At 41.5% G+C, this 23,373-nt stretch overlaps 1 protein-coding gene across 3 annotated transcripts in view; it reads right to left on the reverse strand.

Moving 5' to 3' along the window:
- Positions 1–23,373, reverse strand: part of vps13b (vacuolar protein sorting 13 homolog B) — a 411,975-nt gene that overhangs the window by 51,105 nt on the left and 337,497 nt on the right. For all 3 annotated transcript variants that reach the window (XM_074682783.1, XM_074682782.1, XM_074682784.1), the window contains one exon: positions 18,472–18,633. In XM_074682783.1, the coding sequence (XP_074538884.1) occupies positions 18,472–18,633 (162 nt within the window). The remainder of the gene's footprint in view (positions 1–18,471; positions 18,634–23,373) is intronic.

The following is a 23,373-nucleotide window of genomic DNA, read 5'->3' on the forward strand; positions in this document are numbered from 1 at the left end:
ACAGGTACTTTTTAAGGTACCAACCAAATTCTGTCTGTAGTACTGAGTACTGATTCATGTAATATCAAACACCATGTTTCAGTACCTAAATGCATCCTTCTGACTGTGAGGGATTGGGAGAGTCCTGGATTTTCCATGCTGGACATGAACACAGCATTGGAAGTTTATAAATTAAGAAATGAATGTGTTTGATTGATAAAAAGTTGAGATTTTATTATTAAACAAATTAAAATTTATTACCACATAAACACAAAAGTACAGAAAATTTGTACCAGAGTACTGATACCAGTTGCCAGGTACCAGGAATCATTTCAAATGTAAAAGGTACCCATCCCTAGCCACTGGTTGTTTTCCCCCTGGGGAAACTAGCTGTAGCTCACACGGACCATTTTATGGATGGACTTATCTCAGTACTTCTAAGTTGGAAATTAGCTATCATACCCCCTGCAATGTCTTCACAAACCCCTGGTTGGGGATCACTCTTTTAGATGCTCTCTCCATCACACGACAACTCCATAAGCAACCCATTTGTATCTGATTAAAAGCCATCACACACAGAGAACTATAACCTTTGTGCTCACAGTCCTTTCATTAAAGCAGCGGTATGCTTTGGTCAACTTGGTCACAACACGGAGAAAGTTCTGAAGTGTTCTCCCCGAAGGCATCACAGCTGACCTTCCCCCTGACTAAACCCTCAGTGTGAACTCTGCAGCTCACCCAACTTCAAACTTGCAGAAAGAACATTAAAACAAAATATCAAAGTCAGCGAGTGGAAACAGAATTTGGGGGAAGCACAGTTCAATCATGTCCCATAGGAGCCGGGACCAGATTGAAACCCTGAAAAGAGCTTTAAAGATTTACACGTAGGGCCGCAGAGCCTCAATGTGCCAAACGTTTAGCCAATCTGTTTTAAGAAAAACAAATTACTCCTGAGGTCAAAGAGCACGAGGGGGAATCTGGTCAAGCCCTTCCATGTATCCCTCCACTGTAGTCTTTTGTCACTGTTTGAAGGCAGATTTATTTACAATAACAATCTTAATCAAAGCCTGGAGTCACGCTGCTTCACATCATCCCACCTCCCTGTCAGATAAGTGAAAATGACATAATTTCTCTTTCCTGCTGCTCACCAGAAGAGCTCGCACGAATAAAATGGAAAAGCTGTCAACGGCCAGGTGGAGTGACTAGAGTCATCATGATTTTTTTTCTGAACAATCACAAGCCTCACTGAGACTGGAGAAGACCTTCATGACTTTAAAATAAATAAGATGGAGCTTTGAATCTACATTTGACATCTCAGGTTTCTTGTCTTAAAGATCACAAGTTTTACTGCATGTCAGAAATAATGTTCTGTGCTGTGCTAAAGCGCCATCTGCAAGGAGTGATCTGGTTATTTCAGCACTTCGCTCCGTCCTTTGACCCCTCTTTCCCTCCCTCTCCAGCTATGCACTTTATCACGCCTATGGCTCAACCTGACCTCCACAGAAGAAGTCATAATAATGTCTCCCCTTAAACTTCAAACAGCTCTGACTAAAGCAGAAGAAAGGAAAAAAAAACAGCAGTGACACAGATGAACTGAACACGTCAGACAACAAGAATGAAAAATAAGCGGCTGCTTTGTCTCCTGGTGACTTATCCAACCGTTGTGACACTGAAAACTCATTCAGGGCTTCATGTGCAAGGATTAAGACTGGAGAAACACTTCTAATGTTCCTGTTAGTGAGAAGATGACTGACAAAGATATATAACATTATCTCTTACAGAATCATACCCTCTCATTATGACCTCTGACCTCAAAAATCAAAATGATGGAGGAGAGCAAAGCCCTTAAGAGCTTTACTTTTTTTATTCTTGAAAACAAACTTACATACATGGACTCAAAAACTTAAAGGCTGTTGTTATGCCCTCTACTGCTCCTTAGCGAGAATGTCTCTGGATCTCCCCCTTCCCTCTCTGAGTCTGATTGCAGGAGGTGGACCTGGTGTGCTGGAGCTGGGTGGCAGCAGCTCATTAGCTGTGTCCCAATTCAGGGACTGCAGCCTACGGAGGCTGTAGCCTTCGGAGGACCCAGCCTTTGTAGCCTGTGTAGACCGCAGAGGCCAAACTGAATTGAGACGGTCGGGTCTACGACGCATTTCCTGTTTGTCACCCTTGACGTCACACAGCGCCGCCCTTACCTGTCAGGCTTACATTACTTTTGAACACGTAAACCAAAACCTAACATTAAAAACAGGATGATTTTTACTATCTTTTTATTACTTTGCGTTATTATTATTATTATTATTATTATTATTATTATTATTATTATTATTATTATTATCCCTATTGATAGAGTATACCACCATTTACATGAGAGTAAGGTGACAACGTGCATTTTCAACATTTGATCAAGTGCTGGGGGGATGATAAATAAAACAGTCTGAAATACAAGCTGCTGAAATGATTTAATGTCTTTTTTTTTAAATTCCCTGTAAAAAAAAAAATAATAATAATAATAAAAAAAAAAAAAAAAAACACCAAGTGAGTTTTTTTCTGAAGAGAATTTACATTCAAGAACATATTTTTATATGATAATGAGAACATTTATAAAGAACTCTTTTTCCTCTATATTACTGGAAAAGAGCCCGAACAACACATTTTCACACAGAAAAACAAAATATTCTTTGATGTTTTAGAAACACTTCACATAGTTGTTACCTGATATCCTTCATATCTGGATAAAACAGGACTCCTTTTGGAGTTCGGCTGTGTCCATCATGTTCGGCGTTCATGCGCAATGAATCTTGGAATATGTGAGGCTATGAAGGATTCACCGAACCCGTCCTTCACGGCCCCCGAAACGGAGGACAGATTCGTCGGCCGCATTTGGAGGAGCCTCCGTATTGGGACAGCCTCCCACGCACCGCTGTGACGTAATCGGTCTACAAATCCAGCCTCCGTAGGCTGCAGCCCCTGAATTGGGACACAGCTATTGTTTCAATCAACCCAGCTCTGCTTCAGATACTGGGCTTTCTTTTTCTTGATGCTTGCGAAACCATTTTTCTAATAATCCTTTTCTCTACATACAGCCACCTGAACCCAACCCCATCTGTCTCACTCCTTTCAGCTTCTGGATCTCTCCTCTAGACTCTAGACTCTGGACTCAGGACCCACACCCTGCCTTGTTTGGCTTTAACCTCTGGCTCTCTTCACACTCCCTGCCATTCAGGGTTCTACAGAACTAAAATTTGATTTAGCAGATGTCTTTGTCCAAAGAGACATACAACACAAGCAAGAATTTAGACAGAAAGAAAACCTTAGTTAGTGCGATGAAGTGCCATAAGTTATTTGGCTGCAGGTGCTGCCATGAAGTGCAAGAACATTTTTGGTTTCTTTTTTTTCCCTTTTTTTTGGGTAGAATAATCTAGCCAGCTCACCACAAATAATTTTTGTAACAATATAATTCAACTTTCAACAACATGCAGTAATTAGTGCTGAAAATTCACTAATATCTGGGTCTGAGACCTCCTGACTCATTCTACCCCTGAGGACAAAGAAGAGAAGAGTCAGATTGAGGGTCTAAGTGTTTCCTGAACAGATGAGTCTGCAGACATCTTTTAAAGTAGAAAGGGACTCTGTGGATTGTAAAGAGTTAGGTAATTCATTCACCATTTGGGAACAACAGAGGAGAAGAGTCTGGCTAGAGATTTAGAGCTGTAATGGACTGGGAGCACCAGGCATTACCCCCAATGGACTAAGGTCTTGTACACACGTGGTCAAAAACAAATCCCCCCCCCCCCCCCCCCCCCCACACACACACACACACACACACACACACACACACACACACACACACCCCACCCCTCATTCGTTTTTAGAAACACTTTCGTCCACACGCACCAGTGCATCTCAAGCCTGTCAAACTCATATTTGGCAGTGTTTTCCAGACATGCCAGCCAATCAGTATAAACCCCTGTCATTTAGCTGTGACACTTGAGAACCAAATACTCTGCTTCCTGGCGTAGACAAGAAACCAGAGTTTTCCAAACTCTTCACTTTGGTCGGAGTTTTCAGAAAACATTGATTTTAGTAAAGTAAAACTGTGGTTTTATGTGGATAATAGGCCTGAGTGTAAATAAAAAAATACGTGCTGTTTCCCAGATACCTGGCTACATGTGAACATGGCCTCAGACTCTGAGAATTCCTTTGGTTTATTTAAAGGTGCTATGAGGAGGATCTGTTTTAATTGGGCTGGCTCACCACCTTCTGGCTCGGAGTCTCTGCACACTGTCATAAAGACTTTTGGCGTGGCGTGTGTTTGATTTGGAATTAAATAGTCATGGAACAAAACAAACTTTTTTTGTTCAAGACAATTTTTTACCAGATACAACGTGCCTAGGTATGATCTTGATCAGTACCTTTACATAGTGCGACAGTTTAAAACATGAAAACAAGCAAATGTTGTAGTAGCCGGCTTTATGTTAGTGCTATCGGCAGTCCGGTGCTATCTGTAGGCTAATGTAAGAATAAGTAAACACTATCAGTTTGTATGCAGTTTAGTAGCTGTTCAGCTGACAGCCGATGCTCTAAGACATGTCTGTAATGTGTAACGTTAGTGAATCCTGGTTTTGACCGGCCAGTCATCTACCAATCAGAGCTAACGTAACCTCACTCTTCATTTTATTGATAGACTCTCAAGTTTGAACAGACCACTGCAGAATAACTGCTGACTGTGGGTTGGGATGAACATTAGCACAAACGGATTAGCCCCTGTGTTAGCCTTTAGCTTGTGCTCTATCTCTCTCTTGTTTATCTTTCTTCTGCTCTTCTGTCCTTTTTCTGTCTGACAGTTAAGCTCCAGTGTCCACCATCACTACAAAATTAACGGGGCTAAGAAGTAAGGAGCATTTTGAAATAAACTGTAATCAGTAATATTGGTGCTGATAATCTCATTTTAAAGTGTGAATAACAACCAGGCATATATCTAGAAGAGAGACTTTTTCAAGATCACTAAGAAACTCAATTTACAACAGAAGCTTAATAGAATAGTTAAAAAATGTTCAATAAATTCACATAAGTTAAATATCTTTGCCCAAGACAAACTAAAAGCCAGTCTACCATAATTCCAATACACTAATGTCATCTGAGTGTGAAAAAATCCACAGTGGTTTTTTTGGCATGAGAACTTCAGAAATGATGGACTGCATAAAGTACATCTAATACTGTATTACGTCTCTTTTGCTCACAGTGTCGTATATCTGTTGCTTTTCCAACAACAGCTCCGGCCAGAAGCTTTGCCATTAACTTAATACAAGCATTAACCAAATTTGTTCCATGTAACTTGAGCAATGATGTTGTTAAATCCCTCTGAGGCTCAAATCAGGCAAATTTTCCACTCATTTATCTAATCCAATTCCAGTGACTTGTCACATTTTTAAAGGCACAGACTGAAAGTTAATGATATGCTTTTGAATGTGTTATGAAGTTTACTGTTTCAACTGAATCAGCTCCGCTCTTTTGTCTGCTGGGCCGCGCCGTTAGGGGATTAGACGCCCTGCAACAGTATATAAGCGTTTTAACACAGGCCAATCTTCTTCAATACGTTTGCATTCAGTCATTGTTGAATGTTGAGCACATAATGATACTTTGACAGCTTTTCAAACTAAACAGTGTTGAAATTGTGACTTCCCTTAAAGTAATAAAGAACACCTGTCCACTGAGTCAGATGCTGGGGGTTCAGGATGATGAGATTCACATGGATTATGTTTGGAACTCCAAAGTCTTATCACAAGATCAGCTCCACATGAACTTTGTGAAACCTCATCACTCAGTTGCCTTGGAAACAAAATGCAGAACCCAAACATGGGACTGACACATTTGGTTATGGTATTAACATCTGAGAACTACGATCACCTCTCTGCTAACGTGTAAGTTATATTCAGTGAGTCAATCAACCAACCAAATCCCGTCATGGGTACGATGTCATGTCCAGTACCTGCTCCACTGCTTAATCCTCCCAAGAGAAAAATAATAGCAAGACAATTTCCTAAAGATAATAAAATATAAGATATCACTGAGTGTGTCATAACCAAAGCAATGACCGTCAGCTTCCTGGTATGAGTCACCGCCTCGCTCAGAGGGCAGACAACCATGTGTGTGTACGGACAAATCAGAGTCACATGATGACAAGAAAGAAGAAAACACAGAGCTCTACACACACACACACACACACACACACACACACACACATCATCAGCCCTTCAACCCCTGTCCTCTCACAGACAGGACAGTCACTCTCACCACTGTGACCACGAACCTTCTATTGTCTCTCAGGAATGTGCTTCGGTGCACAGAACACAGATTAAGTGCCTGTTTGCACTTTTATCACCAGTGTCCCCAGATGCAGAGACAGGCTGCCAAAAACCGCTGCGGTTGTTGGTCGTCTACCCATCACAAATATTCCTTTTTCACTCAGACGAGTAAAGGGCATTGGGACCAAGACGTGGATGAGTGGTATGAAAAATATGAACAGTAGCTTTGCACAATAGCAGGCCAGAGAGGCTTTGATGTTTGATCACGATTCAGTCGCAGCCGAACTTCTCTGAAACAAAGAGGCTCAGGGTTTGGACTTTCTGGGGAAATTTGAAAAATGTGAATTGAATGTTAAAGGGTTAGGAGCAAAAAACTTCGCACATCCACTCCTTGGGCAGGTGCATCAGACAGATAAAGTCCAAACTGGAACAGCTTCTTCAAACATCTATCTTTCAGGAAAGGTGCATCAGAGGGTCAGGTATCCCACAAACAATTCAAAGGTTAACACCTGCATGTTGACACCTGCCACATTTCAGTGAAGCACCGAAACGTGGCAATAAATATTCATTCTCTTTGCAAGTCGGATGGTGTGTGGGTGTTAACTTTTAAATAAAGTCTGAATTAATCAAAGAAAGTTCCCGCAAACTGGCCAACTTCCAGAAAGAAGAACTTGATCACGACATTTTGGCCATAGACCTTTTTCAAGAAAATGTTTGTGCCAGCAAAAGATGCCATCTAAAAAATGCTATGAGGAGGATCTGTTTTAATTGGACTGCCTCACCACCTTCTGGCCTGGAGTCTCACACACACTGTTTTAATTTACTTTTGGCGAGGCGTTAGTTTGTTTTAACTCTTTACAACACAACACAAGGTAAGGTATTTATCAGTACAGTTACGAAGTGCTGTAGTTTGAAACATGACAAGCAAACTTTGTAAGTTTTCACCATGGGTCAGCAGCTGTCTGTATGTAGAGCTATCGGCAGCCCGGTGCTACGACGTATCCGTAGGCTAACATGACAACAAGCAAACTGTCAGGTCATACCATATAGACTGTATAAAACAGGTTCATACAGTGGTTTAGCCATCCATGTGTAGTGTTGACAGCCTGATGCTCTAAGACATGTCTGTAATGTGTAACATTAGTGAATCCTGGTTATGTCATTAATAGACTCTGAAGTTTGAACAGACCACTGCAGAATAACTGCTGACTGTGGGTTTTAATGACAATTAAAACAAACAGATTAGCTCCTGTGTTAGCCTTTAGCTTGTGCTCTATCTCTCTCCTGTTAATCTTTCTTCTGTCCTTTTTCTGTCTGACAGTTAGGCTCCAGTGTCCACCATCACTACAAAATTAATCACAGAAACCTTTTTTAGCAGAGAAAAACACAGATCTCTCTTCTCAATACTAAACTTTATCAGTTGGCGTGGTGTTGTCTTAGAGACTTGTATACTCAATCCAGTCCTGCTCATTTCAAACAGGAAGCTACTAAAAAGCTACGAAGTAGCATTTCAAAACAACCATTAGTGGCACTGACAATCTCATTGTAAGTGTGGATTAGGATTAGGCGTATATCTAGAAGGGAGACTTTTGCGAGATCACTTTCAAACTCCTCACAGCCCCTTTAAATAGGAGTGTCTGTATGGCTCCGACCAACCACTTCTCTGCACATATAAAGTTTAAAAGTTAAAACACAATTAAGACTGTGTCAATACACTAATAAAACACAAAACATTCAAATAAAGTACAGTGCAGAAAATAATAGATTGTTCAATTATAAGACTGTATCTGTCGTAGTTCTTCTCCCTGAAAGTTGGTCAGTGTGCTTTTTTCTGTTAATGTTAAAGGGTTAAAAATCCAAAAAGTCTGTGACTGACAATTTTACTTTGAGTCACCTCGGCATTAATGCAACAAACAATAATGTGCATTGCTCTTTCCTCTGGTTAGAGTGAGTCCGTAAAAGAAGAACAGGGAGGACAAAGTTGAACTCCAGTGAGAGAAAACAAAACACTAAATGAGTTAAAGAGAGAACAAAAAGACACAACAGCATCGCTGCCAGGACAGTGAGGGCTAAACCCATGTAACATGAGGGAATTATGGTGGCTTTAACAGCTGTCTGCAATGCTTCCCTCCTCCTTGTCTCCATTTCTCTGTCAATAGGAGTAAGGCAGTGCAACATCAAAGCCCAGATTTACAAGTCTAAGAAGCGGTTTCTGGAAGAAGGTACAGAGAGAAGGCATTGTGTGGGACATGGAGGGCTTTTTGCTCGACTAACACTGTTCCATAGTTCTCCTTCTGGTTTCTAGCGAGGCATTCTAGACATGCAGGGCCTTAAGGCTTCCAGGAGACGCAGACGTGGGAAGAGTTGCACCAAACGACTGGAGCTGACAAAAGAAGTACTATACAAGGAGGGAGAAGTTTGCAAACCGCACGGCAGGGATACGGTGAAGTCAGTGGTCTAAGACCCGTGGAAGGACAGAGACCATGTCTCAGTCTAAGAACAGGAGAAAAGAAAAGACTTGCCCTGGGCTTCTGTGGAAGTACAAAGTGTGATTATTGTAGCGTTCTGCACTCAGGCTTCAAACAAAGAGTGCACAAACAGTTCAGATGGAGAAATACAGAATTTTTCTAGAGACTTCAGCCACCAAAACATGGATTCCTCCTCTCTCTTCAGCATGTTAGAAGTGACATGACATTACAGCCTATCCTGACGTAAATCACAGAAACAGTAGACTGTGCACCGGATGGTAACACTTATTATTTAAGAAACAGAAATTGTGCATTCCAGTAAATTAAAAGTGGAACCAAGAGGGGAACTGATCCTCTGCACATGAGCATAACTGCCTCCAAACTCCCAGCATCTGTGGGCTGCCTGCAGTCCAACTCAGACAATGTAAATGCATTTGATGTCTCCAGTGGTTTAACAATGCAATGCATAGTGCAATGTAACACTTCACTACAGAGAGGATTGTTTTACTGCAATAAAACCACAAGCTTTCCTGCTGGAGCACAAATGAAGCGTGGGTTAACCATACACAGCTACCCCTAACCACACAGTGGTTGGTTGTGTAATGAATCTGAGGCAGAGGAAAATGTAGAAAAACCTTTCACCACATGATGCTCGTACCCAAGAAATGATTCTTCAGACTCAAGAGATGGATTATTGTTGAGCAACTGACACCAATAAATCAAACAATACATGGGGCACGTCTTTCTGACTTAGACTGAGTTCTTGAAAAGAAAAGTATGTCACTGAGGGACTTTTTATATGCATGTCACTTATGAATCCTGTTACATATTTGTTTCTTAGTGTTTATTTTGTTTTTGCCCTGCAGGACTCCAGACTAACTTTTTTATTCTGAGCACAGAGGCCCCTAACTTAAAGCTTTATGGGCCTGAGCAGAAAATTTTGGTTGCTTGCACAGTAAAAATTCACTTTTCCTCTTATTTTATCTTTGGCACACCAGGTTTATTGGGAAGAAAGAAAGCACTGATAGTCTTCTTTGACATTTTGTTTATAAAAGGTTAAAAAACCCGCCTCTCACACATTAGCCAATTGCAGCCAATTTTCCAAGTCAAACAACTTCTCATTCTCCAGCACAAGTTTGAGTTCTAAGTTTTGCTCCACAAACGAGGGGGTATCCCAGTGAAGCTGGTTCAAAACCATCCCATGGCTTTTTTGTCCATGACTGTCCCTGTCAGTTAACAAAGTCAGTGTACTAGATTCATGTTTTTTTTTTTACGTGCCTCTTTGAGGCGTTTGCAGCTCCTGCAACCATCTCTGGTAAAAGATGATTCAATGTACATCTCTGGAAAGTGTCTACATGCCTCATAAAACACAGCATCCCATTCTTGGCTGAGCTGCACATTACTCCAGGCCAGATAGGTCAGTTAGTGATGAGGTGACCACCAAGGCTGGATGTTGTACCTGGGATGTGTCTAACTGTATGTTGCTGTTTGCCAAACTGGGTGCAGAAGCTTCTCCATTATTTCCAAATGTCTCATCTTGCTGCTTGGTCTCTTTCGGCACAGCCTGGTCCAAAGAAGTTTCACCCTCTTGTTTTTTTTGTTTTTTTTTTAAAAGTGGCTCAAAGATAGCTGTTTGCTCCCTCTGGCTGCGAGCTTACGGTACTCGGCGCTGCCAGCATGAACTCCAACCTTACAGAACATCTGTCATGTAGGTAATGGAGAAAGTTCCAAATATTATTTTACCCCTATTATTTATTCCCCCAGTGGACTATACAATTCATAATCCTGGACAGATCACTGCTACATTAAAATTCATCATTTACACACATAAACACACAGAACAACACACACACAAATACTACACACACATACGCACAAAGAGCAGGCATAGTTTCCTGAAGAAGTCTTATCCCAGAGTTAGTTACACTTCCTTCTAATTAAATAGATTCACTTTAAAGTCTCTTTTCTAGATATATGCCTGATCCTAATCCACACATTAAAATATGATTATCAGCGCAATACAGGTTATTTGTAAATGCTAATTCGTAGCTTCACGATTGGGTTGAGCAAGACTGGTTAGATTTAGGGCAGGTCTAGGTCTCTATGACAACACCCCGCTGACTGACAAAAGTTGAGAGAGATCTGTGTTTTTCTCTGCTGAAAACGATTTCTGTGATTAATGTTGTAGTGATGGTGGACACTGGAGCCTAACTGTCAGACAGAAAAAGGACAGAAGAGCAGAAGAAAGATAAACAGGAGAGAGATAGAGCACGAGCTAAAGGCTAACACATGAGAGTCTATCAATAAAATGAAGAGTGAGGTTATGTTAGCGGGTTACATAGTGCTAGGTATGGACAGGTTCTAAACTACCGTACGAACTGGCAGTTTTCTTGTTATCATGTTAGCCTACAGATGCAAGTAATGCTGCATATAGCCGGCTACTGATGTACAGTACAAACTTACATTTGCTTGGCGTCAGGTTTCAAACAACAGCACTACGAAACTGTACTAATAAATACCTTACCTTGTCGCGTTGTATCCAGTAAAAAGTTGACTTGAACAAAGAAAATTTGTTCCTAAACAAACACACCCCTGGTTAAAAGTGTGTTTAAGACAGTGTGTAAGACTCCAGGCCAGAAGGTGGTGAGGTAGTCCAATTAAAACAGATCCTCCTCATAGGATCTTTAAAAACTGCTTCTTGGCTCCAGGGGACTTTTAAACCCCCTCCCCACTAACCAAGCTAACCTCGCTAACCACACTAACCACAGGGATTTCCAGCAGCCAGGCTGCATCCTGTACCAAGCAGCCAGATATTTTAACCATGGAGATCACACCACACACTCAGGCTCTGAAAACAGCAGGGTGGAGATGGTGAGTGGGTGTGTGTGTGTATGAGTGTGTGATGTGCAGCTATAATCTGTACTTCATTACAGAGATAGCTTGTATGCATGATAACTCTGCTGTCTTTAAGGAATGGATCTTGTTGTTTACCCATCTCATACACTGTGCATGTGAAATTAAGACAGAATAGCACACTTATGAGTTTTTGGAACAGTGTGTGTTTATAAACTCCTTCACCTTGGCTGGTAAATAGCGGGGTGTGAAGGCATGCTGAGCCCAGCAGAGAGAAAGTGGACTGGAAGGCCTTAACTCCGGGCTTTAGGAAACATTCAATCACAGAGTCTATGTGTGGGTCTGAGTGTGCCGTGGTGGTATTTAATAGATCAAGTGTGGGACCACAGCAGGATCTAAGGACGTGACTGCCTCAATCAGGCCTTTTAATGCATTTTATGGTTCTGACAGACAGCAGGAACAGGAGAGTTTAGGAGGTGGAGGGGGGGCTGAGAGAAACAGAGCAGCAGTGAAAGGGAGTATGACCTGAGCTGAGGCTGCTGTTTCTTTCCAAAAACACTCGGCTGGAGAAGTGATAGATACTGGGAGTTATGTCAACATTGTGGAAAGTGAACACTACTCAAAGCTACACATATAAAGCCTTTCATTTTTACAAGTGAACATACAAAATAACACTCGAGAGATTACATGAGAAAAATGCCTCACAGTTTGAGTTCAAGCTGAGGAAACAGAAGCACTGTTCTTTCCTTCTCCTCACTCTTTCTGCTCATGTTCACGGACCAGAAACAGCTGATCCAGACTCAGCTAAAGGGTTTAATGTGAGATTATCAGGTGTTGTTGATAAATCCTTCAATAGTGATTCTTTAATATGTTGCTTGTGCAGCATACCAAGAGACAACAGTAAAGTTAGGAGGCAGTAAGCAGACATGAATTGGTTAGGGAGTCATTCTAGTTATTACACTGGATCTGTTCATGTCAAGGCCAAAGCTTCTCCTTTGCCCCTGCTTCCCTTTCTGGATGTACTTTGAAGAGGCCTGTGCAGTCTTCCTCGAGACAACTCTTTGCTCCCTCCTCTGGAATTTCTAAGATTTCCGTCCCTTCTGCCTCCAGCCCCTCTTCCTCTCAATGATCTCATGTTCAATGAGCTCCCCAGGGACGCTACAGTCAGATAGAGGGACAGGTTGCTTTACAAGAGCAAATAAGTAGCTCTGGCCTGTAAGTATGTGTGAGTGTGTATGCTTCAGGGACAGGTCAACCGGGACACACACATCATTGAAGAGCTATGAGGACAGTGGAGGCCTCTGCTGATGGGCCCCAGGCCTCTCTGAAAACACGCTTGGCCACAAGAAGCAGAGGTCAGAGCGTGAACTTGATGAATTTGGCCTGGTTGACAGAAAAACCCTGACGGTAGTGAGTGGGAACAGAGAAAGTAAAACTGATGGAGTGTCTTGTGTCCCAACATTGAAAGCTTCATTCTGACATCACCAGTGTTTCAACAACACTGACGAATTCTGTCCTTTAGCTTCCACAGGGCACGAATGTCAATGACAGTCATGGACCTCCTTTGGGGTCACGATTCACTGATCAGGGGGGTCGTGAAATGCCTTACAGAATCCAAAATTATTTACAATTTTATATTTCATTCCCTATTGTTAAAATATTATTTTTTAAAAAGATGTTAAATCTAATGTAAAACTGTGCAAACAGAAAATGCTTCCTAATAAAAAAATATAAACCCTTTTCAAATAACAACTATACATTTTATTGATAGAGCTCTTTTCAAAAGGATAAATGGGCCTCAAGAAGGTACAATTTGTCTGAGGGGTAATGGATTCAGTATTTGGATGTGCAAAATTGGATGTCATCAGCGTAACAGTGAAAATGGACACCGTGGCGTTGGATAATCTGGGAGGAGTTAGAGGATGAAGAGGAGAGGATCAAGCACTGAACCCTGAGGGACGCCTTGGGAAAGGGGGACAGTAGAGGAAAATGAACTGTTTCCAGTCTGTAGAAAATGATTTTAGGTGTCAGCATCGCCCGTGAAGTGGAAAGGAGATTTGATGCAGAAAAGAAGGAAAGGGAATGGTTAATTATGTCATAGATGATGTGCGTGTGATGTATCAGTGGCGGTAGATTAATTTGGGAAACACAGCAACATGTGGACTTCGGTAGTATAATGTTCTACAGACCAGTTAAAGCTTAGGCCTTTGTTTGTTTTTGTCTGTTTTTAAATTGGATCCCCTGTTGATATAAAAACTGATGAAAGTGATGAGGCACCAGCAGGACAAGCAGAGATGCTCAGGGTGTGTGATGGTAAACACTGCAGCAAAGTGACCACGATTAGCTGGTTGACAGAGAAAAGGACACCACCTAGAAAAAATCTGCTGAAGAGGGGAGAAGGGTTAAAAAAAGGTGGTGAAGGTGGTACTGAAGGTGGTGAGACCTGGAGGATAAAGAAAGAGGACAAACCAACGTCTCAGGATACTGTGCAGCTGTGTTTTCTGCTCTATGGCTGAGGGGCGGGCCCTGAAACTTACTTTTGGCCTGTTGGGTCTCTACAGTGAAAAACATGAAAAGACATGGGGTATTATGTGCTGTATTAACTTATCCACAGTATAAGCACAGTAATTGCTCTGTGGGTCCCAAACTGAGTGAAATAGTGTTTACTGATGTAGTTGGATGAGTTACAGACTTGGGGTATGCAGAGGGGAGGAGGGTATGTGGAAAGTGTGAAGACTCTGGATCTTTAATTTTAAATATCTGTGTCTTCTTGAGACTTTGTTCAGAGTCTTCTTTAGATTTGTATCAAGAACCAAAATACTGCTGGGAGAGGGATTTAAACATCAAAACAGGTCAAGCTCAGGTCTGCTGGTTGATTCTGCACAGCCAAGGAGGAAAATCACAGACTGCTAACTATATACTACACCAGTAAATGAAGAATGTAGTAGGCACTGCCAGCTGTTTTTAAATGCAGTATGTAGGATGACTGCTCTACTGTATGTGTTTTGTAGCTGTGCTGGTATGTGGTTTTGGAAAGTGGAAGTAAGGATTCAAGGTAATCTTTATTATCCCTTCAGAGTAATTTGGTTTGACACCAGCAGCAAGCACACACAAAGAGAGGATATGGTACACCTAACAGTATGAACAATTGAATTATATTTATGTACGTCCCTACTGGCAACAGTGACAAAGAATTCTTTTCATTTATATGTGTCATACATTTTGGCCGTATGCATCTGCAGCTTAAGAAAGAAGCTAAAGTTTGGTAGTCATACCAGTATGACCTTTGATGGGGACAACCTACCTAAAATTTAGTGCCCCTTACCCTAAATGGAAAAAGAACAACACTAGCACCGCGCATTGGGAGAAATGGTTCGTGAAGTAGACTGGCTACTTCACACTGAGTATTTTTCCCAAATCAGTAGGACATCTGGGTATTTTTGCTGCAGATTTTGCTCTTTCACAAACTATACAAGACTAAATAAGGACGTACTGCAACTCATGCCAGCCTTCTGGTTATAATATGAAGATGATTGAGCTTTATATCTCTGTTAACAGATCACTCTAGGTGAGAATCCCCTCTAAGAGTCACATCATATGAAGGACAGAGGACACAGATGGGAAAACTAACAAAAAGAAACTTGCATTTTCAAAAAACAATGAAAATAGGGCTTTTGGGGTCCAAAAGCCGGAGTGGGGATGTAAGTCTCCACATACCCCTTTTTGACCAAATTGGTGCAGGCTAGTACCTGACTTAGCACTGGTTTTTGGTGTTTCCACCGACAAAGAACTGACTTCAGGTGCTCAAAACTGGTGCAACTTATGCTGTGATGTACTGACGTTTTATGGTGATGCAGTGACTTGGCACCAACTTGGCTCCTTGGTGCACGAAAAACCAAACCAGTTCTCAGAAAGAACGCGATTAGAACCAGCTAAGCACTAGCGCTAGCACAGAACGAGCAGTGGTGGAAAGGGGGCAACAAAGTTTGTTGGTGCCTCCAGAAGCTATACCAGGGACCGTTTCCACGACAACCTTATAGGATGAAACGCAAAAGTATTGTTGTGTTACACCCCCGTGTTTACAGGAAACGGCATTTTAGCATAACTAAAATGCAAACTTCTGAAAACAGCCTCCAACTTGTTTTTTTTTCTGAAACGCTGTTGACATCTTTGCAGTGTTAACAGTAAGCCAGCATTTCCAGTGGAAACGCTGATGTCACTCTCTGCTTTGCGCAAGTGCATTCAGCAGTACAACAGTACCATTGTTACGATCGTCATGAACTACTATGTTGCGCTAGTGTTGCTCAATCTGCTGATTCTGCTGACAGTCTTTAACAAAATGAGCATTAAAAAAAAAAAAAAAGAGCATCTGTTGCTCCACTTCTGGACAAAACAGTTGTAGCACCACCTACAGGCCTGGCATGCTTACTACATCGTTACGTGTAAACGCAGATTTTTCTAACTGTGTTCTAGCATTTTTGAATGGCTGGTTAGAGTCTGATGTACAGGCTGTTGACCTGAGTGAGGAAAGAAGTACAGCAGTACAGAGATAAGGGATGAGACACACAGTGTTGGCATCAAAGATTCAATAACATAAAATAAGAGCATAAATGTAAAGCCCTGAATCATCAGGGCCCAGTATTTCAAAAAATTAAATCCAGATTAAATTGATCCAGATTTCCAAATCCCACTTTCCTGATCCATGGATCAGGATCTTCTATCCCGGTATTTCAAAACTTTGCTAGATTGGATCAGAATAATCCTGATCTTCTCGGATTGAGATTTTCAAATCCATCCCGCCCATAGGATCAACCCGCCCTCAGGGTCACAGACAGACAGACCAGAGGGGGAGCCAAGCACAAGTCAGAGCAGTGGGGAGGTTCCCCCTGTACCTCCACCAAGACATCACCGGAAGAGGCATCGTGATGAGGATCATGCCTACCAAAATCTCCTCAAGATGGAAACTGAGCAAGCACACCAGCAAATTCTACTTGCTAAGGCACAAATAAAACTTACCATGCTTCAGCAAGAACACATCCAGTTAAAAATACAGTTACTGGAAAAGCAAATGGAAAAGTAGTGTGAAAACTTTAAGTTTAGGTGGTACAATTTTGTGTTGAGGAAATGTGTGTTGTTTGAATTACTTTTCTGACAATTGTGAAATTTTGATTTTTTTCTGTTCAATAAAAAAACTGTACATGAAGAGGTTTAATTTATTAAAAATATCTTTTTATACTAATGATTGCGAGAAATGCAAGTAAAAGCTATCTATGGATGAGTATATGTGGAACTAAAACATGGGATCACACTGTGATCCTACCCTGAGGTGGGATTAATTTAATGCTGTTTTTCAGGACAAACCTGATCCAGATTTGGGACTGAAGTTCTGAAATACCCAACACAGGCTCAAATCTGGATTAAAGGCAGGATTGGATTTCCAAATCTGGATTTGAATTATCAAGATTAAATGTTGTTTGAAATACCCAATTTTGGATCAGATCTGGGTTTAATCCGATCCACCAGGACTAATCCCGGTGGATTATGTTTGAAATACTGGGCCCAGAGGTTTTCTACAGGATTGGACAAAAGTTAGGAAATAAGTTACAACATGCTGCACAGGAGGACGGAGGTCAGGTGAAGGGTCCTGGAGATGAAGAGAAAAACACGCAGAAAGGGTTGCTGGGGAAAAGTCAGGTCTGGGGATTGGTGGCTTATGATGACCAGAGTTGTTTTAGACACTCTGAGGTATCTAGGGACTAAAGCAAAACAGCACAACCACTTACACTGAGTCTGAAAACTGATTTTGTAAGAGTTACAATAACACAGTTGCAGGACCATGCAACCATTACAGAAATACAACCCTTTCTCTTATCAGTATGACTATTTTTGTAACCCTAACAAGTAATTAAGGGTGTGCACTACAATTTGCTGAGGCGGACCCGTTGGCAGGCATTTTATCATCCAGCTCAATAAGTGAGTTGAATGTTTTTGGCAAAGTTGCTCTATTTCTTATTTATCTAGCTTCAGAAATGATGTTCATCTTGAGAACACATATTTCATATACCACAAACACATGATAGAATAACACATGACAAAACCCTCTTGGAATCACATTCTTCAGCTACGATGTCATCTGGCCCTCGCTCGGACAATCTGTCTTTCCAAAACCTCCCTGAAAACACACAGGTCGCACTGACTCATGCTAAAGTGAGATGTGGTGTTCGTTGTACTAAAATGCTAGTTTGCCATTTTCCAAGTTTGTGTCGTAGCTCTCTGTGTGTGCATGTGTGTGTGTGTTTCTGAGTGTGGGATTTAAGGCTGCAGGTTAACCGTGATCAATGATTAATACAACTTGACTCACTGACTTACTGCGAGCAATTATGGCCATGTCTTTTCTCAAGTTTGACTTTCTCACACTTGCCTTGGATAACACGGGGGTCTTAAAACACGTGTGAAAAAAACCCCACACACATATGCCACAGATTGCCAGCCCACCCTCCGCTCAACCTCAAAACCACGATGGGTTAAATATAATCAATCTTCTTTAACAAAGCTGTCACGGCACTGTCTGAAAGCGCTGACAGAAACACACAGATAGAGGCTACACACCGATGACAGTGTTTCTGCTGTTTTTGCGTGCATACCTCTGAGAGCCTGTGGAAAGAGCCCTTATGCTCAAATCAGTTAACAAGAAAAGTAACATGTGAGCTGGTGTTTATGCAGATATGAATGTGCTGCAGGAAGTCTATCCAGGTCGACGTGTGTAGGGTGAAGAATCTGTGTGTATGTGCAGGCTGATGAAGGTTTTGTATGAGAGTTTTAGTGCATGTCCCATGAGTTACTGGTGTGTTTTTATGCAGTACCTGAGAGGACTTGTGTGATCTCCAGCTGTACTGGTGACTGTGGAGGCTGGCCAGCAGCACGTTCTCATCTGTATCCACCTGGCCAAAGCGCAGAGTCTCATTGGTGTCGTTACAGATCACAAAATGACTGTAAATGAGCTCCTCAGCCTCTGGGTTCCCGTTCTGAGAGAGAAAAGATGGACAAATAGAGGAGAAGGAAAAGAAGAATAAGCAAGGTGTCAACAGCATTTCAAACACGGTTAACTCTTTACTTTAGAGGTCCGCAAATTTCATCGAACTTAGGTAATAATTAGACAGAGTTTATTTCTTATTTCTTTGAAATTACCTCTGAAATTTCACGAGAATTTGGTGAAAATCTGTCCAGATTCTGTTTTGCAGTGCGTCTGTACTCACAGTGTCTATCACAATCAGGTAAGGCCAATTAACAACCCCACTCTTGGTGAATTTCACATCTGAAGCCTTCAGTTGTATCATGTAAAACATTATAGGCTGAATCATAAAGGTTTATCATTTTACATGTGATCTCAGTTATGCATATCAACAAACTGGGTACTAAAGAACTTGGTGAAATTAAATAACAAATAGCTAACTATCAACTGCTTATTGGGAAACTGAATTATCAACTTAACATTTCAAAGGTAATCATCAGAGGAAACAATTAACTTAACTTCTGTTTTCAAGAGCTAAGCTGCTATTAATCACCTGCTTCTCTGGAAATAGCAGAAACGTTGGGATACTTCTAAAAAAACATTTCAAATAAATTATTTGCTAATCGTCACCTTCTTACCTTGCAATTTAGAGTAAATAGAAAAAAATGGACAAAACAGTAACCTACCAATTGTGACTTGCAACAATAAATTTGGACATTATTTCAAAGAAGTTATGTGCTTATTCTAAAGAAATAAGAATAAACTTTGTCTAGTTATTACCTAAGTGTGATGTAATTTGCGGACCTTTTAAAGTAAAGTGTTACCCAAACGTGTATTTCGGGGTGCAGCTGGCACCTGAAAATAGAGAACGAGTTATCTGTCAGCAGTTTTCAAAGTGGTGTCGCAAAAAGCCTCCCAAAATTAAAAACTACTCACAATTGCATTTATCATTGTGAAAATATAAACAAAACAGGTGTTAAACTTAATACAAAACCATGCAAACAGGAAGTGTATGATCTTTCAGCTCTTTCAGCTGCTTGTTTTATTAAGGAACCTCAGTCCTATGCAGTAGCATCCCAACCTTAGCAGGGAGATATACTCAGACTTTGAGGTCAAATGTCCGTCATCGTCCGACATAAAACTCTACCAGGCCTTCCTGTTCAGCAAAATCAACCAAAAGTAACTTCAAAACTGCTTCACATACATCTTGGACTAGCTACATGGAGGTTGTTTATAAGTATTTAAATCTGGTGTCAACTTAATTAAATGAAAGTCATAATAGAAGAGATTAGAATAGAATAGAATAGAATAGAATAGAATAGAATAATTCTTTATTGTCCACTGACATGTAAAATCAACCTTAGCTCACCAGCACATAAGACAGACAGCACTAAAATACAAAAAAGTCACACATAAAAAACATATATTAGACACAATATAAGAGTAGAGGTTAAAAAAAAAAAGATCTAGTTAAATGAGTAAAACAAACTTTAAAAACAGCGCCGGTCATTTTTGTGGATTCGTCACTAAGTTGTATTTAGGATGGCTGTAGCGATTGGTATAAAAGATTTTTTAGAAACACCTAAAAAAAAAGTTCTGTTTGTGTTTGCTTTTCAATCTTGTTTTGAAATTTTACTAAACTGGCACTAAAAGCGCGCAAAAGTATGAAATGTATTTTGGTTTGTCATGGAAAACTGTGTTTCTCATTAGGCAAGCATTTGAAAAACCCCCACAAGTCATGCATTTCTGTCTAACCTTAAGTCACCTTGCATACAGGAGCCAAGAGCAGAACTAGCTGCTGTTTAAAAAACAACTGTCAACAAGAAAAGTGTGTAAAGTCTCAGTCTCACAATTTTCAAAACAGTGCAATGTGTGCTTGCCAACTGATTTTAATGAATCATTAATCAGTTTCCATTTATATAGTGTCATTTTACAGAAAAATGTCCCAATACTCTTTACAAACAAGGCAGCTCCAGACCCTTTTTTTATGTTTTCACAAAGACCCAACGTGAAGCAAGGTAAGGACTCTGATCTTAACTTCCTTTAACAGACAGAAACTTTGAGTGGAACCACATTCCTGTTAGACAGACATCTGCTGAGTCGCGTTGGATTGTAGATGGCGTATCCACCCATCCATTCATCTTCCACTGCTTGTCAGGACGAGGAGGCAGCAATGTCAGTGTAAAAGACAAGTGGCCCCTGTCCCTGGCCACTTCTGCCAGCTCCTCTAGGGGGATACCAGGGCGTTCTCAGGCCAGCTGAGCGATATAATCTCTCCATCGTGTTATAAGTCTACCACAGGGTCCCCTCCCAGCTGGACATGCCCGAAACACCTCCCCAGGGTCTGGGAGGCATCCTCACAAGATGCCTGAACCAGCTCATCTGGCTCCTCTCGGTGTGGAGGAGCAGCGGCTCTACTCTGAGCTCTGAACCTTTAGTCCTGAGTCCAGACACCCTGTGGTGAAAGCTCATTTTAGCTGCTTGTTTTGTTTTGTCTGTGTGATCTTGTCCTGCCCCTCCATGGTTGCTGCCTTTTCATGGTGGAGGGGTTTGAGTGCCTTAATGACCTGAGGAGCAACTGCCCCAGTTGGGCTCTCTCAAGGCAAACTGGTCCTGGGTGAAGGGCCAGACAAAGTGCAGTCAAAGACGCCACAAGAAAAACCACAGGGACCAGGTCATCCTGGCCGGTGGGTCACCAGAGCCCTTGCCAGGAAAGCACTTGGTGGCCAGGCCTTTACCCAGAGGACTCGGTCGGGTCTGTCCTCCTGTGGACCCACCACCTGCAGGAGGAGCCATAGGGGGCCTGTGCACTGTGGGTTGGGCGGCCTGACTCACAGTTATGGCATATTGAGTGAACTGGTGTGAGTTTACTTGAGCCCCTTCCAGAGGCTCGTAGGCTCTTATAGGGTCCCTCCCTGACTTATGATGTACTTGACTGTGATCCTGACAGCCTCCCAATAACCACTCAACTATCTCAACAATGAGAGGCCCTGCATACTCCTCCATGGCAGGAGGCTCATGGCTCATCAGGCGTCAGCCTCAGGCCATAAGAGGCTCGCAGTAAAAGCTCAAGGATTGACTGCCAAGCACGTTTGAGGTCCTGGGGTTGTTGATGCTTTGAAAATGGATGGGAAAGTTTACATAATAGAGAACAAAACCCCCAATACATGTGTGAGACAGTGGTGGAGCAAAAGAAGAAGGAAACAGCTGGGATGGTGGGTCCACATCCATTTCTAGTTTTATAGTGAAACAGGATCTGTGTGTCCTTTGGGGTCTGACACCCCTCAGTTTACAAACTTCCTGCTACCATCTGAAGATACTACTGCTCAGTCCACTCTTTGATGGTATTGACTTTCTGCTCCAGTTCACAAGGCAACATGATACACAGATCAGAAAAGCTCCATGCAGCAATCACGATTACCCTCTGTCTACCAAGCCACTTTAACTGAAGGCAGAGACCTCTTAAGATGCACCAGATACCCCATGTTGTGTTCTGATTATTCTCTATAAAAGCGAACACGTTGTGTTAAAGAGCACAATAAAGCAGCCAACTTTACAGACACTGACCTGCCAAGGATCAGTGTATCTGTTTCTACAGTCTACCCAGATACTGGGACTTAGGGTTTTACTGAGCTTAGCCATCCTGCTGTAGCAGAGACATGTATATTAACGACAAGGCACGGTTAAAACCAGACTGTAGGTACTGACACCCCATGAAAAGAAACTCTTGTGAAAACAGACACTCTGCTTGAGATTATGACACCTGTAAAAGGTAGGTTATGAACAAAAATGAGATTTAAAAACTACTTATATATTCTTTCATGGATGACTTGAGCTCACGCAGCTGCTACAAACAGAAAACACGATCCCTCCATAGACTCTTTTACATTTCATAATGAAGACAGGACTTTCACGCCTTTAACTCCTCGTCTGCGCCATAAAACACACAGAGGTGGGAGAAGTCAGAGGAAGTGTATAGCTGCTTGTTTAATGTTTAGCTTAAGATGCCAATAAGTTGTATTTTTAGACTTCCATCATCCAATCCACCAAATAAAACCAAACAAGAGTCAATGGCAGAATAAGCTGTTTGGCATCGGCAGAGAAGGTTCTGCAAATTTTTAACAGTCACAACCTACAAACTGAGCTCTGCTACACATCACACAAATGTGGCTCCATTTAAAAGTGAAAGGCTTTACAATAGAATAAGACTTATTACCAAGTTACAACAAAGAAATAATATACCAAACACAAATTTACATACTCAAAGTGCTGCATTTTGCCTAAGTCTGATTGAGTTTTGGGAGAAAACGTCAAATCCTACTGGGCCTTTGTGTGGTCTTCTAGAAGAGACACTACTGTATAGTTAGGCACCAGATGAAGACAGTTTAAAGGGTGATGCAGAACAATCTGTTTTGTGTGAGACAGTCTTAGGTTTGAGTGTTTGGGAAACTTTGGGCCATCTCAAGAGAAGGGCACTATATCAGTCTTTGTTATTCTTTCGGAACGAGACAGCCTCTTGTTTTCCCTTACTCTTACGCCTGTTTACTATAACTCAGCAAAACTGAAGCTGAACCTGAAATCTTCCTGGTTTACAAACTCTTAAAAGTGTTTTACTGGTGTTTGGTGAGAGGTTGTGTCTTAGGACGAGTCAAGCATTATAAAATTGAATACACACATCAACATATTTATGCAATGGCACTAGGAATAACTCTTATGGACTCCAGTGAGTGCGTTTCATTTCTATTTATTGCTT

This window comes from Halichoeres trimaculatus, unplaced genomic scaffold, assembly GCF_033239565.1.
Source record: "Halichoeres trimaculatus isolate MK-OKI-2021-1 unplaced genomic scaffold, fHalTri1.1 fHalTri1_scaffold_12, whole genome shotgun sequence".
Classification (NCBI taxonomy): Eukaryota; Metazoa; Chordata; class Actinopteri; order Labriformes; family Labridae; genus Halichoeres; species Halichoeres trimaculatus.